General features: G+C 48.3%; 1 protein-coding gene across 1 annotated transcript; it reads left to right on the plus strand.

Moving 5' to 3' along the window:
- Positions 1-7,067: 7,067 nt before the first annotated feature.
- Positions 7,068-16,188, plus strand: lbh (LBH regulator of WNT signaling pathway). The gene is made up of 3 exons (XM_072698720.1): positions 7,068-7,280; positions 12,387-12,489; positions 14,252-16,188. The coding sequence occupies exons 1-3, from the start codon at positions 7,252-7,254 to the stop codon at positions 14,468-14,470; spliced, it is 351 nt and encodes a 116-aa protein (XP_072554821.1). The 5' UTR covers positions 7,068-7,251; the 3' UTR covers positions 14,471-16,188.
- Positions 16,189-17,370: the final 1,182 nt, after the last annotated feature.

Raw genomic sequence — 17,370 nt, forward strand, 5'->3', positions numbered from 1 at the left:
ACTGAGCTCCTGTAATATATTTCAAATTGAGCATTTTAGATTCATGCTCATGCCAATGCATTATGATTTGAGGGGGGGGGGGGTAACCTGCGGGAGTAAGGGCCATGTAACCCTCCTGCTCCAATCACATCGCAAGCCCCCTGCTGGAGCTAGTGAGTACTACATCTGTATGACTGACTTACTCAGCTAGGGTTAACAATGCTTTTGGAGGAAATTAAAGCATCCTTCTTTCACTCTTGACAACTTTCTAACAAGGTAACTTTTAGGAGTAGCATTTCCCATGCATTAACCTCTGTGATTTATCGCTGTAACGTTAAACAAAATGTCGAAACTGCATTAAACCCATTTTGCGTTAAAATGTATAATTCATCACCCGCAGGTCACAGTTAAACAGTATTCTTTGGCAACGGGTTTTCATAAACATAGGGAGTACGCCTGTGAATTTACCTGTTGGAAATAAGCCAGGTATGGGAATTCCTGTGAGATTGTGCCATGTGACAGTGTCCCTCAGGTTCCCGTGACGACGCGGAACGGGAAGGTGGTGCGCTGTAGTGTGACTGTTAGCATGGAAACCTAAGGCTTCCCGCAGAAGGGCACTAATGAAGCTGTATTAACGACCAGAGCGTGGGACGCAGCGGATACAACCCGCTAGCCCAGTTTCCCAATAAATACTGCAGTAAACAGACAATTAGCTGCTGAATATAGCCTTTCAATATAACTGTCCATCAATTAACAGCGGGGAGCCGCCCCCACCCCCAATGCGGATCGTGTTCTGCCAATAATCGGCAGCATAGCAAGATGAGGCCGTTTCTGTGGTTTCACACATTACCCAGGCTGGGGGGGGGGGGGGTCAGCCTTTTTTATGTGCTTCCTCCTTTGTGGTTTTGAGAGCACAGACGCTGGTCGGGCGAGGTTAAGACATCCTGACAGATGTGACGAAAAGCCGCGCCATCGTCTTCTTTTCTCGATTGTACGACAGGCGCTAGACGACAGAAAGCCACCTTATTGGAGCACGAAGAGTTGGCCGACATTACTTAAGCTGACTGTTCAAAGGTATTCTCCCACACCTCACCAAAAGCTTACATGCAACCCCCAGTATCTTAATCAAGGGCATGCCTTTGGTTTCAATCATGGGTATAAATTATGGGGGGGGGGGGGGGGGGCTTGTAATCAAAACCAGCCTAAACGAACCCCCTGGACCCCCTTAAATAGGAGACCTCAAACACCCCAATGTTCAACCCAGTTATGCCCTTGGTTTCAACATTGGTCTGGACCAAATCAACCCCGAATCCATGCTGTTCTAAATAAAACTGTACTCCCAAAAATATTTATAGAGACATCTACCTGTGGTCCATACCCAAATCTGTCCCATAGATCTCAGTCTATGTTACTGTTTTTAACTTGCTCAATAAACAATAATTATTAATTCATGACTATAACGATATATTTTGGGTGTGCGCTGTTAATACCTTAACACAACGCAGGGTGACCTGCTTATGAACGACTCCCAACAAAGAAAGCGAAACATTATCGATTACCCCCGTTACCCCCATACAGGCTAAAACTTTCACAATTTTTCCAAAAGGCATTTATCGAACCGGGTTTTAACTGGAAACAGGTCCTGATTTGATATCTCTGTTGCGCTTCTGAAAAAGAGACCGAGTCCCAGGGGACAACAGTGAGAAGAGGGGGGGGGGTGCGCAGAGAGACAGACAAAAAGTGTGTGTGTGTGTGTGTGTGTGTGTGTGTGTGTGTGTGTGTGTGTGTGTGTGTGTGTGTGTGTGTGTGTGTGTGAGCAAGCGAGGGCGCGGAGACAACAGGCAAATATTGATCTATGAAGGCATCGTGCGTAGCGGAGGGCCAAGTGATAGCAGGGAAAGGACAACTCATGTTCCCCCAATAAGCCATGAACAGCTTCACAAAATTAGCATTTTAATTTCCGTTTCACCAACAGTAAGGCCTGAGGATTATTGAGTTGGAATATCTTGTGGAAGGTAATTACGCCGGCGTTCCATTTGCTGCACATCCCTGCCATCTGGCGGATATTATCGGGATTACAAAAAACGGCAGGTGTCGATGCATGTGAGACGGGGCATTAACAGAGTAATTTTAACTGTAATAAGTTTGGTTATTTCAGTAACTTGAAAAATTATAGTACTGTAATAGGATAATCCACAGCAGGAAGAGAAAGATTACTGCTGCGGGCAGACAGGATTGTCTTATGCCCTTCTAAACTTTTCGCTGTATGCTGACCCTTTATGCAGCTGAAGAAACTCTCATCCCATAGTCGAGTCGTGTGTGAGTGTGTGTGCGCGCACGCGTGAGTGTGAGTATATGCACTCAATTTCACAGGTTTTGATAAATGAATGGCAAACAGTGAAGTGGAACGTGTTTGTTGCATGCGTGTGATACTTATTGACACAACGTTTAAATAGATTTGTTGGGGTGTATGGCTTGATGCTGAGATGCTGACAGAGGTGGCAAGTTCTGCTGTAGCTTCTGTGCTCCGTGTCTTGATCATGACCTCAGGGATGACCAAAGGGACCACAATGGACAACAGGCCTAAATCAGGAGAGGTATAACTGATTGAAACATGAAAAACAGGATACGTCTTTAACAATGTAACAGTTTACATTGCGATGGTTTAGTCGGTCTAACGAAAAACGGAAAAAATTACAAAGTGCTTGACGTACCTGTGTAATTTGGCTTACCTGCACTCACCTGGTGCGATCTTATCAGGTTGGTGTGACATATTTTAAGGGAAGTAGTCAACTTTATTTAAATTATTTAAAATGTACATTTGCAAAAATTGCGTGTTATCATGCACAGTATGACACTCAGTCATAAATAAAGGTGTAAGTAAGGTGTACCGACAGTCTTCCTGGTGACAGTAGCTATTTGATGAAACAATTAATTAATTACCCATCCACTAGGCTACGTGTCGTTCATTAGGTCTACTAAAACAACAACCGAAGGAATACCCTTCGCACCCTGATTTATAAATTAAATAAATAAAATAGCAGCGCTTAAACGTCACCCGACGTCGGAATTTTCTTGGCACCATGGAAACATGGAAACGTAATGTGAAACCTTTAGGCGTTATAACGTAAATCAGGCTGCAGGTGGCGTAATGGTTCAAATACGTCCGCAAAAATGTTGCATATTCACAGAAGGAATTTTTGCTACTGGCCAACTGAGCTGGTTTAGTACAAAATAGCCTATAGTCCGACATGTATTCTTTTCTTACTAGCCAGCGGGCTAAATGCTCTGTTTTATTGTACTCGCCCTTGATGTGGCCTAAATGACACATCAGCTTAGTAGGCGAGCTTAATTTCCAGCCTTCTTCATGTCACTGAAGAAAAGATACTGCTTTAGAAAACGCTAAGAAAGCTGTCACATCGGGACCTGGACCACGCCCCACAGCGGACGCAACCCGGAAGGGAACCGCCCCTTTTAGTTAAAAGGACGGTTCTGGACCAGCAGACTTTGCGAAGTATTGTTGCCATTGTTTAGATGTCCCTTGCTGAGCGTTTGATCGTCTGTTGTCTCTCACTCCTGCCCCGCGTATCCTGCCTGCCCTGTCCTCCTTGCCTGTCCCGCCTGCCCGTCCCGGACCTCCTGTCATCCTGCCTGTTCCTGCCTCCTGTCCTGCCCTGCCCCGTGCCCTGTGTGATCGTGTAGGACTGATCCCCTTGTCCGAACAAACCGGGTGTTTCCCGCATTCTGGGTCCCGACTCTGGTGTCCTTCCTGCCTGATCGTGACAAAAGCCACTTGTATTTATGAACTACGTAAGTTGCTTTAATTAACGAGAAATACTGAGCAGTGAAAGTGTATCATCAAGTTACATTTAAAATTTGGCTTGGAGACATAACATCGCCCTTGGGGGGGTACAATACTACTGAGAGGCTGTCCTGAATTCAGTTGTAAAAAATTTTAAAAATACACGACAACGAGACGAAGCGGCAGATCCCACATGTAATGTCTAGTTAATTCTCACAAGAGGGCAGTATATTCATGTTTTTTTTTCAGTGCAGCTTTGCTTTTGGGGACCTGAAGTGTCCAGCATGGCCAAAGCTGGCACAGGATCCACGGCCTAAATCTTCTCTATTCTCTCAAGTCAGGGAGGCACATATAGAACATTCCAGGTGGCAGGATTCAGGTCAAAGGTACTGAAAGATTGGATTATGGGTAATCAGACCAGCATGTTTGTCATGTGGAGCCAGGTCTCAGCACACAGCACATCCTCTGTAATCCGCTGCTGGTGGCCGATCCCCGGTCACCCTAAGGATGCTCCTTGGCTTACAAGGTGAGGATGTTCAATTGGCCCCTTTCATCAAAAGGTGCTTGTCAAGTTGTAAGTGCACAAATATATGTAAACAGTGAACTCCAAATGCACTGCAACAAAAGTTCAGTTAGTCCATTATAACCATACGTGCAAAATCAACATTTTTCAGCAGAAAAGCTGCACATAAGACAAACTGAGAATATTGTCTTTTATCTTGAGCTTGTGATGCGCCATTGTGTCCCTTTTTTTGTCGAGCCTCTACATTTTAAATGGACAAAACGGCTGGTTCTAATTGCACTGGTGTTTGATGTCTCATTGATTTTTCACACATAAAAGAGCGCTGAAGGTCCAGGTGTGGCCAAGGTGTTCTGCAGCTGCTTTTGAAGTCTCCCACTCAAGCACAACCCAGCACAACGACCAGACGACCATCTACGACCATCTAGGACAGAATAGATGGACATTTCGAACATGAGAGAAAAGCCAACTGCCATCAGAGGGGTCTCTAAGGCTCTTGGGGTGACAAACAGTGATCTGGAAGATCGAAGGTGACAGATAATATTTGTGAGTGTAAAAAAGAAAATCTTACTAATTACTCTGAGAGGGATTAAAAATATATAAGAGGGGTTCTCAAACTTTTTCATCAAAGGTCCACACCCGATTTTTGTTCAAAGTCAGAGGTCTGGAACAAATTTCAATAACAAAACAGCATTTCATGAACTTTATTGAATTAAGAATAACCTGTGATACAGACATCAATACATAGCAATAACGAGAACTTAACGTAAAGGCTGGTTAAAGGCTCATGGGGGGGTGACAACAATGTGTGTTCTACACTGTTTTTTAACTTGCCGTTCGGTCCTGATGTGTTATAGCGTAGTAATTTTTCCTCACTAGGAGACAAAACTGCAGACACCACAATCAACAGAAGAATAGTTCTAGTGTGATGTGCAGGCCTCTTGGCAATGGTGAGTACAGACTAGCCAGATCTCTAGATACTGAGATCAGTCACAGGAGTATCTGTATAATGTTCTTTGGCCAGCTGAGACCATTCATCAGAGTGGAGGAAAGGAGCCATGTAGGTAAACAGGAACAGCCAATTGTTAATTAGCGCTCATATTCGCCAGTAAATCGTGGCAGGTAGGGCTTTGCAGCTACTGCAGGTTTAATGGTCTTCACTGATCTGAAGCTGGCCTTCGGAGGAATAGTGTTGATAGGCCTATACGAACCGGCTACACATGGACAACAGATGGCGCCAAAGGGTTCACTTCACGGCAAGACAATAAACATGCTGACTGGAAGTCATTGAACAGAAAGAGGAGTGTTTAAACTGACCATTATAATCACCCAGCTTGCACTCTGTTGAACGCGCATTTCTCTTATACGGAGAGGGAAGAGCTGACCGACAAGAGATCACTATATAGCCGATCACTATAAAGCCTGAAGTTATCTGACGTCAAATGGAAAAACGCTTCGGTTATAGGACAGGCATCCTGTTCTAATGTAACAAAATATAGATTTTTCACTTCTTATTAGTTGTCCCAATTTGTGTGGACATGTAGCCTAAATCGGGGCATAAAGATTAATTTTATACGTAAATAAAATGGTTATGTTTGCATAGCTTGAAACAATAGAAAATCTTATGGAGTAATATGCAGTGCATTTTAGCAAGGTGATTCATTTTAAGTGAATTTTATCAAAGGCACAGCAACAGTCCTCGTGTTCCCATGTCGATTAAAATATTTGATATGGGAAGCGGGAAGCCTGGTGTGCTCTGCATGTAGCTCTGCGTGTAGCGCCATGTAAAACATCACCTCATCCCCATTCCTGCTACGTTTCTGTGACATTGCAGCTACAGTATATGTTAAATAGGACTAGCGGGTTTGCAGATCCAGAACAAATGACACCGCTAGAATCTCGTTTTTGAAATGGGATATATTACAGGATCAATTCGTGATACTTTTCAAGTATCTTCACTCAAAGTAAAACTAACAGTTATTCAATTCCAATACCTTAGTTATAATATCACTTGCTATTTTTGGAATCAAATATTATTTGTCCTTTGCTTATTTTCTGCCTTATTTAGGCTAAACCTTTTTCCTGGAAACCTTTTAAGTTACGCTCTATATAAGTCATTCGAAATAGGGAACCATGTTATGTGGTTCATGAAAAGCACCGATGCGGATGAACATTAAATTCCTTTGGAAGGGAACACGAGGGGGTTGATATATTAGCATGTCACGCGCAGTTTTGCTACACTCAAATTGTGTACTGGGGAGTTGTCAAATAATAACATTTGAATTTGAAAAATCTGGAAAAAATTAAGGTCGAGGTGTCCTTCGCGAATGTGTACGCATAGGCGGGTTTCTGCGTTTTAGCTGACGTATGTGCTAAACGGTATATGTATGTATTCTGTATATTTATTAATAATCTTAACTTTGCGTATTTGCTGGCGTAGTTTGCCTGCATGGGGTGTTATTCCAGCTACACAGTATGCAGATTTAAAGGGCCAATGAAGCTCTTCACGGCTCTCTGGGTCTGATATGTCGCGTAAGCAAAGCTGAATGGGGGTCTCATCGTGCGTATGATGCGGTGCTCGCGTCCCTAGCCAATGAATTCTGTGTTCGATTCCTGTCGTCACTGGCGGCTGGCCACGGCGCCGTGTGATTGGCCCACGGGTTACCCTGAAAAGATTCCCTGCCATTGAAGAATTTGCAGAAGCGTGCGGAGGGAGGCGTGTCTGGCGCGTGAGGCTACGCCTCTACTATATATTCGCGCGTCCGCCGACGGCAGCGCTACTCTGAGGTGCCAGTCTTCAGTGCCGGTTTTCAGTGCTGTCAGCGCTTGCGTCTTTGTGGTGTTTAGGAACGCTGTTGGAGAGTAACGGGCGACGTCTGCGTATAATCTGGGAGGAAAAAGAAAAAGGAGGTTTCCCGTAGTAAACTAAATTATCTGCAAGTGTGAATTCATGTCTGTTTATTATCATCAAGTATACTGGTGAGTATCCGTTCCTCGTGTGCAGTGTTAATTATACTCTCTACTGTCTGTTTGTATGTCAGAGGTGGCTCCCTGCGTGCGTTAATTTCGTTTTCTTTGAGGGAAAGAACTGCGGATCTGATATTTGGCAATCACAGGTCCCTAGAGCGTCGCGCATGGTCCTTCATGTTTATGCAGCATACTGTTATGGAGTTGATGTCCTCGAGCTGACCTTTGTCTTTAATGAAATGGGAGAAGTAGTGGTATTTTGGAAATTTTCATATACCAGGCACATTAATCTTCGTTTAAAAGGAAATGCAGTCGTGCATGTTCTTGCTCATGTCGTGTTCAAATTAGTCTGGAAGGAGGACAAACCCATTTATCGTCGTCTTCATATCCCAATCAAATCATTAGCGCCGTGAATTATAGTTTCCAGGAAAGAGTTTAATTAATATTCAGAAACATTTCAGCAGTACGGCGATGGACCTGATGGGGATAGTGCGTATGTATTTTTATGTCAAAGTGACACGTATTTCATGTGTCCAGAACACTGTTTTATAAATATTAGGCGATGTCAGATGCTGCCTTTCAGCGGAGTTCTTAATCTGTTAAGTTATTATAAATGTGCTCAATTCCGATCCTTCTCAGAAACGACCGAACTACAACCTGTATTTGAATTAGAGTGCATGCATGTCATCGTCTTCCTGTCACTTATTGGTAATGGAAGCTCTTTTCAGCATAAAGCGGCGTTTGGCGCACCGTTGAGTCAGAATGGAACTGCTTGGCTATTTTGGTAGTTTGACATTATTGTGATACACCTTTGTTCCACCCAGCCACTTCTCTACTTCTGTAGTTTTCACTTTCACTGGCTTTAAAGAAATGGAAAGTCATTGGTCATGTTTGATTAAAAAAAAAAACGATTTTTAATTTTGTCAAATCCTGTTTTCTTCTGGCCTTGACCGGAAAAGGTAAAGGAGCTTGAGGTGTTTGAGTGGAGTGTTCGAGCTGTTAGGCTGAGGTGACACTTGTGAGGTTCCCCTGGGCTTTGTATCTGCTGTTTCCACAGCTGCTGGGGAATGTCTAAATGTTCTCATGGTCTGGGCACCGCAAAGCCTATCAACCATGGGGTCTGATGCTTGTCTGGATGTTTGGCAAACAGCTGAAGGTACATCGTGTGACAGGGCACTTTGGGGGCTCTGCTTTGTGGCACTTGCTGCTTGGGGGTTAGGTGACGTTTAGGTTGAGTCTGGTGAAAGGAAACCTTCACCCCCCCCTACCCCCCCTTCCCCCCCCCCCGGTAATAGTTCCCTGCTCTGCCTTTCTTCCTCATTTTATACAAAGAGATTCACAGATTTTGAAAATTTAACTGGAGTTTAAGTATCTCGCTCAAGGGTTCAACAGCAAAGCCCCTCAGGCTCTCAGATAAGCTCCCCGCTGCTCTCCAGCCAGCGTCCTCCCTTTGTGCTCCCTGCCATCCTTAGAAAGCTAATTAGCCGTCAAGCGGTTTCAGGCGGCCTGACCTTGGGTTGGGCAGTCCGCGATCTGTGGCATACACGACCGTTATAGTCAGCCGGCCATGCAGGAGAGGGCCCGGTCAGAGCCTCTGAGCAGACACTGCTGAGTGCAGACTGCCGCCGATGTGGTCATTATCTGCATTGGATCGGGGGTGGGGGGGTTTGGTTCATAGATCCCACCCCCAGGAAGCAATGCTCAACCTCCTTTCCTCCTTGAGAGTTGATCTCATTTGTCACCCTCAGAAAGTGGCGGTGAGTTGCTGTTGGGGGATTTTGTGATGCTGGGTTGGGGGGGGGGGGGGGTGTTCTTGTTTTTGCTGCTTGAACATAAATGCCGCTAGAGCCTGCTTTCATGAGTCCCCCCCACCCAATGTTTGGTCCGCTGCCTCCAGCAGGCTGGACCCCCCAAATCCCTCCCCCACACTACACCCCACTCTCTGCATAGTGAGGCTGTCTGCATGTGGTTGCATTTAAACCAGCCATTCCTGAAAGTCCTTCATATGGCAGTATGTTTGTAACCACATGCAGACGTAACTTCTTCTGCCCCTAACTAACCCCCCCCCCATTGCAGACTTGACCTAAGAGTCACCTGCAAGCTGACACTAATCAGCAGGGGCCACAGCCCTGCAACCCCCCCCTCTGTCATTGTGGGGGGCCTCGAGTCATTATGCCAGGTGGTGACATCCTTTTTGACCTACCGGCGCCGCTGTCTGCCGTAAATCACTACTGGTAACTGGTAACTAAGGCCTAATTGCATCAGGCAGGAGCAAGGGGCCTACCCAGAATCCCCTGCAAAAGCTAGCCCGTTCCGTTACAGAAGGTCTGAACGCTAGCTCACCTCCTAGTCTGGCCAGAACTTTCATAGAATGGTTGCCCATATCTGAACTGCCCTAGGGCCGTGGTGGGGGGTGGGAGGAGCCAATGTGGAGGGAATTATCATCACCCCCCCCCCCCCCACCCACTACCATGATGCTGCAACTGTTTTTGTTCCCAGTGAGCTGGGATTTGCCAGGCTCATAAAACGTTTGTTCAAACTGAAATTTTGCTTGCGACTCCTATGTGTGCCCCCTCCGTGGCCTCCGTGGACCGTAATGCACCCCAACAGTAACCGCTTTCAAAATGGCGGCGATCACATGGCCTGTTCCAGCTTCCTTTTGATCTCCACAGCACCCTTTGGTTTTATTAGCTCGATATTCTGTTATTCTTAGCTGCGCAGGATGTTTACACGAAGCCCAAGCTGAAATATGACTGCCGATGCTCCCTGTTTATCTTTCGGACCCCTCCTCAGCATATTTCAGCTGACGGGACTTTCTGAGGCTCCTCCTCTCTCTGTCTGACTAATGTCGACATTTATTTTTCATCTTTTCCATATCCTACAGTTTGTTTATATTTTTATATTTCCAGCTATTGTTCTGACCGCAAAACAAATGCTGAAAATGCAACAAGGGGAGCTATTCAGACTTCCAGTTTATCTAAAGGAGGGTAGGTGGTTCGCAGTCCATAAGTGGACATGTGTGACCTTATTGAAAGTTTGACTCTCAGCCTTCCGCTGGCCTGAAAAAAGGATTGATTGATTGATGCAACGTGTGCTCTGCGGAGCCCCCTTCTGATTGGTTGTGGAATAAGCTATGGCCCACTCTTTTGGGTCTTTGTGTAATACATTTGGTCCAGCAGTGCTGTAATAATGGTTAGAAAAAAAAATTGAATTAGTAATGCAGGAAATTTCGGTACAGGAAGGATTACAATTGTATGTAAAACTAATATGACATACAAAGAAGTCTGCAAAAAAGGAACACAGACTTTTGGCTGGGTCCGTCTATGATTATTCATCAGCATTCTAAAGCTCATTGTTGCAGTCGAAAAGGTTTTGGACTGGGTAATTTGCATGGATTGACCGTAAATGTAGCATGTTAATCTAATGTTGGAGATACTGCCTGCATTTAAATTCATTTCTGTCAAACCACAAGGATTAGCGACACATACAATTTCGAGAAAGCGAGCCGCCATGGAAACGCGGTGTTTTGGTAGGTCGCGCACTGGGGGAAATTCCCGTGCTTTTCTCAGAATTGTGTCAGTAGAGCTCGGGCCTTTCAGACGGGGGGAACGTCCGCGTTTGGGGGAAACGACTGAGACCTGCATATGGCCTCTGTTCTATGTTTATGTTTTAGAAGCCGTGTCGCTATGCGGAAATAGTTCTCTGTGAAGGTGGTCTCGGTGGGGCTGACACATGACCAAAGCTGACCAATGGCGTGGTGGAGGAGGCCATAGCAAGATTTGAGGTGCCCAAGACGGTCTCTTCTTGTTTTCCATGAGATGGTCCGCCCTCCGCGAGTGTGAGCACGCTCGCCTTCTGTCGTGGGCGTACGGGGATTGACTTCTGCTGAGCCAGATGGGTCACATGACCCTGGCAGCATGGAAACCCTTTTTTTCTCTTTCCGTGGCAGCCCTAAGACTCACTCCCACACATGCCCTCCTCTATGGCCTTTACCTCCGCACATATCTAGGGGTGCCGTTTAGTCTTGGCTACACTCTCTCTCCTGGGGGTCATTCAGATCTCAGGGTCGGCAGAGTGATGTCACCACTGGGCCCTAGAGCAAGCTCCTTGACCCCCAGCTGCCCTCTGGATTGGCCGGACCAGCTCTCTTAAAAAAAGAAATGTGCGTCACTCTGGATGAAAGCGTCTGCTAAATCAATATAAATGTCAGCATCTTCTGGGAGGATCATCCAGTGTGTTTGGTGATTATAACGCAAATGGAAGACTCTCTGCTTGCATGCTGCTGTTTGAGAGAATGACTACAGACCTTGTTGTTGGGTCCTGGGGGATTGGTTTACATAGCATGCATAGAGTTTAGGCTCAAGCAGACCTTGGTTCAGTATCACTGCCAGTCGGATCCAGGTGACTGGAACACGACAGGCAGCCATAAATCTCACGCCTGCAATGGGGCTGTCATACTGTGCAGGAAGTGCACCTGTGCATGCTGGGATGAGCTCATTCCTCACTTAGATGCTGAAGCCCGATGGGTTTCTGAAGGCCCTGGGGAGCAGAGGGGCTGCAGCGGTGTTTCTGCTGCCATGTTTGTGCAAGGTTGCATGCTCCCTAATTAGCACGCCCACGACGCACTTTCACAATGACTGCCGTACCACTGTGACACAGTTTACTGCATTCGGAACCGCGCACGTGCTATGCCAAGTGGTCCTCACCACGGTAACTGTGCTGCAGAGCTTCTCCACAGACCCCCAGCCCAACGGGAAACGGACAGAGCACGCGTCTGTGGTCCCCCACCAGTCCGGCGCATTGACCAAGGCGGGGGCCTCGTCTGAGGGCCTGAGCCCTTTATTTGAGATTAAGAGGCAACGTAGAGCCTCCCTGAGGTTAAGGATGTACTGTCTGATAAGCACGGCCGTGGCGTAACAACAGACTGAGGTTTCTTGGTTAAATGGAGCCCACCGCCCTCGTTGCCCAGGGTTACAGCACAGCACCTTGATTCAGTTTTGGCTGTTTCCTGGTATGGGCTTATCGTGACGTTGATGATTAGCTGTAAAGTTTCGGTGTTGTCAGTGCACAGTGGTGGGCTGATCTGCGCCTCTCTCTCCCCTCCTGCTCCGGATCCAGCTCCGTGTTTGTGCCCTGCCGAGACATGACCGAAGTGATGATCACCGGCACCGCCATGGAGGATATTCGCCTGAATCCCAGCAAGGACCGGCTCTCCTACCAGGTACCGCGGGGGAGACCGGGAATGTCTGTCTGCGTCTGTCTGCGTCTGTCTGCGTCTGTCTGCGTCTGTCTGCATGTGTCTGCCATGCATGTCTGCAATATTTACCAGGGTGAGGCTCAGCTGCCCCCCTGGGTCACATGGGGTCACAGCTCTGTGCATCGGGGGGGGGGGGGGGGGCTGGGGTAGCTCACTGACTCATAGCCTTACAAATATTCAGTCAGGTAGGGGGTGAGTGAGGGCGGGGGGTTGACCTGTCTCGTGGTAGTGGGAGGGGGGCCTTGTCCGGCCGTTTGCCTCCCCCAGCGAGGAGGTCTGGGAGGCACAGATATGGAGGGGGGACAGTGCCACAGTCCAGAAAGATCTCCAGCACTGAAAGCCCTGTGTTTCTTCTGAACGCTTAAGGGAGTTTGTTTGATTTGGTGTTTTTTCTTTTCTTCCTGGCTGTGCAGAGGGACGGCAGTAGAGTGGACACCTGCGGTGGCACATGGGGTGGCCTGAGCTTGGGGGGGTGGCCTGAGCTTGGGGAGGTGGGGGGCGAGTCACACAGGTGACACAAGGACATGTGCCTGCAAACACACTTTACAAAAGGCGTCTGGGCACGATGATACTTTAATAGCCGCTTGAACATGGGAATGCAGATGGGGCCGTTCCCGCTCTCCCCGAAGCGGTTGGGGTCCTTGGTCTAGGCCCCGACATTCTTACCATTACTCTGCTGGCCGTGGAATTCAAACCAGCAATGTTCTGGACACAGACAGATTCGTACATCACAGAGCCAGGCCATGAATATGCAAAAACCACCTTGATGGGGGGGGGGTGTTAGAAATCGTTAGCTAAGTGTGTGAGTTGCCTTTCTGCAATAAAACCTGGGTCTGTGTCTGTAGGAGATGCTTCGCTCATGCAGCTGTGCTCCCCGTGCATACATGCCCCCCCCCCCCCCCCCCCGCCTCGGTGCAGCTGTGTGGTTGCCTGCCACTTCCTCCACCCTGCAAGACCTTCCTATGGTGTGCCTCCCCGTTTCAGCATGACCCCCCTCCTCTAATTTTTAACCAAGCCTCTGTCATGATCTATGGCTTGTTGGAATGTTTCTTGGTACCTCTGGAGTTCTGTTCCTGCTCTAGGAAGTCCTGACAGGGCAGGGTGGGGGGGTCATTGACCCCACTTCAGGGACGCGGGCTCTTCCCCCTCCCTCTCGCAGCGGGACACTGGCCTCATGCTCGCTTCCCACTCAGCCCTGTTCCCAGGCTGCGATCTCAACCCCCCCCCCCCCCCTTCCGAAATATGCATGCTTAAAAATAGCTTTTCCCGATAACAGCAGAAGGAACAGTCCATAGCGTCACCCCTTTCCCTTGGCGCTGGCTAAAGGTGCATCCGAGGTCACATGACCTGGAGGTTTTGGGGGTGGAGCCATCTTCGGTATTTCAGTTCAAACCGTGGTTCTGATGGAAACTTCAGGAATCATGCTTTGATGAGAGGATGCTTCCCTCGGGGGCTTTTGTCTGAGCTGTGGCCCCCCCAACAGCCCCCCAAAAACCATCTTAAGCATCTTGTTTTCACTGTTCATATCTTACCGTTAGTTATGAAGTTTTTACCTCCTATTAATGTCCGTACTTTCAGTACGAATACAGCCCTAGTTGCTCTCATGACATTAAGTCAGCATAACATCAATGTTAGTGCCGCTAGCAGAAATATGCTCTGTGCTCTCAGTAATCTGGGGGGGGGCACCATTTCACCTGTGGCCTGACTGCCCCCCCTTCCCCTGCAGATCTTTCCGGACCCGTCAGACTTCGACCGCAGCTGCAAACTGAAGGACAGGCTGCCGTCCATCGTGGTGGAGCCGACAGAGGGCGAGGTGGAGAGCGGGGAGCTGCGCTGGCCCCCGGAGGAGTTCCTGGTCAGCGAAGTGGAGGAGGAAGAGGAGGAGGAGGAAGAAGAGGACCTCGAGGAGCAGAGCGGACAGCCGGGACCGGACTCGCAGCATTAGGGGCGCCCGGCGGGCCGGCGGGCCGGCGGGGGTGGGGGCGGCTACACACATGCACAGACTTGTCATGATCACCGTCCGGAGGCACTGGAGGGCGGGACTTACTGCACAAAGCTAAACTGACACTTTGGAGAACGGCGACTCGCCCAGCATCTCCAGAGACACAGCACAGCATCGCTTTAAGGCTCTGCGTTAGGGTGCTGTCCATGGGGCTCATAGGGGCCTTCATCATTACCCCCCCCCCCCTCCCCCATGCACGCAGGCACGCGCCCGCCCACACACGCACACGCTCTGCCCCATAATCCCACGGCTACTGTGTCTCATGACCACGGATCGCCAGTGCAACGGCCCTGCAACACAGGCAGGGACTGTCGGCAGTCACATGACTGTCACATGACTGTCACATGACATCAGAGCAACGGACTGGGCCGGACATTCAATGCTGTGGTGGCGTACATGGGGAAATGTATTATTTTTCTTTTCTGTTTTTTTTCCCCGTATCTTCATACTGCATATGTGTTTGAATCGAATTACTGTCATTGTTTTATGGATTCCAGAGCCAGTTCATAAGTTTATTGTTCGTGTTCGGCGTGGATGGGGGTGGGCATTCTTGTTTTTGCACGGTTGTGACTGTGGTGTGAGAGATGGTCCTAACCAGTTAAGGGTATTAAGAGGACATTGCATGGTGAATCGTACCATCACCACGCCGCGGCAGACCTCTGGACTGGCCTGTCATCAGCTGGTCCATCTGTGACTGAGCAGTGCATCGTTGGCCCTTACGTGCCCGATACCACGCATAGTTTCCCGATGGGTTCATGTTTTCCTGACGTGTAATTCTCCCACGAGCGATATGGGTAGAGAGAGAGAAAAAATAAGCCAAACAAATGTCAACCACGACATCGTAGGGCGAGGGCAGCCTGTTGGCACAGAGCCGCTCCCTTACGCCGTCGCTGGGCAGTCTGCCTCCTGATGCCATGCAGCTATACGATGCAGCTCTTCAGCAATGTCACCGTCATCGCCGTGCTCCTCAGCCGTGTCCTCAGCTGAAGTCAGCGAGGTCAGTCTCCACTGACACCGGGTTCAAGTCGCATTAAAATAAACACGAGGGGGTGGAATTTTACTGCTTTTTATTTTTGCATCCCTCCTCGCGACTTGATTTACTGGGTTGGAAAGGGGTGGCAGGTGCAGGAAATCAAGCCAGGGTCCAGTTAAATGCAGCCAGAGATCTGAAAGGATCAGGCCAGTTTTAATGGCGCAGCCAGACATTTGAGAGGAGCGGGCTGGTGCGAACGCCTTTTTCCCCATTGCAAAAAAAGAGAGATGGTTGATGGAAGATGATTGGACAGATGGTCTGTGAGGGTCCCATGGCTTCAGGAGGATGGGGGGGTTAGATTAAGGAATGTAATGAGATGTGATGCTCGTGCATCTCCTTGCATTTGTGGTTCCTTTCACGTACTGAATATGATTTGTGTCTCTTGAGCATACAGCTCCTGCATTTCTCCAAAACAAACCTCAGTCCTCCTCACTGTCCACTCCTCTCTCTCTCTCTCTCTCTCTCTCTCTTTCTCTCTCTGCTCCCACACGTAGTCTCATCTTTCTCTTTGATTCTGTAAAGCTCAGGGAGATTCAGCAAGTTTTTTTTTCTCCTTTTTTGTTTTTGTACTTAGACCTCATTCTCTGTCCTGAGTGCAGAGGTTGTAAATAAACATTTTTAAAGTGCGTTTCCTGTCGCCTGTGTCTGTCTGTTTTGGTGGGACCTGGAGCACGTGATCGTGAAGACAGTGATGATTCCTCATCCTCGTGCATCGGAAAAGTGCCGGGCTTTTGTTTTTCTCCCTCGTGTGCTTGCAATCCCTCAAAACGCGCAGATTTGCAAACTGAAAGCTGCACGCATTCGCTTCCTGCCGCACCGCCCAGAGCTGCCTTCCTCCCCATGTGTATAAATAGTTGCACAAGTTTGACTTCCTGTTTAACCCCCCTCACTAAGGTCTGACCTGTTTTTCTTTTAAAAAATTTTTAAACAACTGCCCCCCCCCCCCCATGCACATCACTTGTTATATGGCACAATTTTTTTAAGCTATTCATCTTGTCATAAACGAAAGTTTTAATCGACGTCCGGGCGGGGGGGCGGTTTCTATAATTGGTATGGATTTGACTACAGTTTATAAAGATTGACCTGGTCGATTTTCTACCTGCACGTTTGTGCTTGGTTCCCTCCTCACTGGCCCATGGGCCCCGAGGACCTCGATTGAGCGCTCGTTTGGGGCGTCTAGCTCAGTGCCTGCGTGCTGTAACGAGTAACCCAAAATGGTTGATGCTCTCTGGGGATGTTTGCGGTCCTGGCCCCTTGGAGTCTGCATGAGCCGGAGGTCTCACGGCATGTAGCGTCGTTAGGGTGGATCCATTTCAGCCCCCCTGCATTGATACGTTTAGAAAAAAAAATTTTTTTTAATTTAAATGGGTGCAGAGCATCTTCGTGCCGATGAGCCTGTGGGCTTGTGGATGGGATGTGTTGCAGGTATTAGAATGCCAACATGAGTCTCACACTGACCCACGCAGGGGCTTGACCTTGCTCTCCCACCCCCCTCCATCATCCATACCCTCTTAGTGGGGTTCATCCTAGATAAGCCCACATGCCCCGCAGAAGCGTCAGTCAAAGTCAGGGAGCAAGGGTCCCTGATCGGCTGTGACATGGCATTCGTGAGATCCTGGACGCCGTTCCGGGAAGAGGGACAATGGGATCACATTCCCAAACTTCCTGGAAAAACTGCGTGCAAGGAGTTATTATTACACAGATGGATGTTAGGGAAGGGCCTGCAGGTGGAAGACTCCCTTGGGAGACTTTCAGTTATCTCTTGATCTCATGAAGAGTCACTATGAGCAGCTGCAGACGCGTGGCTAGT

Source organism: Paramormyrops kingsleyae, chromosome 14, assembly GCF_048594095.1.
Source record: "Paramormyrops kingsleyae isolate MSU_618 chromosome 14, PKINGS_0.4, whole genome shotgun sequence".
Lineage (NCBI taxonomy): Eukaryota > Metazoa > Chordata > Actinopteri > Osteoglossiformes > Mormyridae > Paramormyrops > Paramormyrops kingsleyae.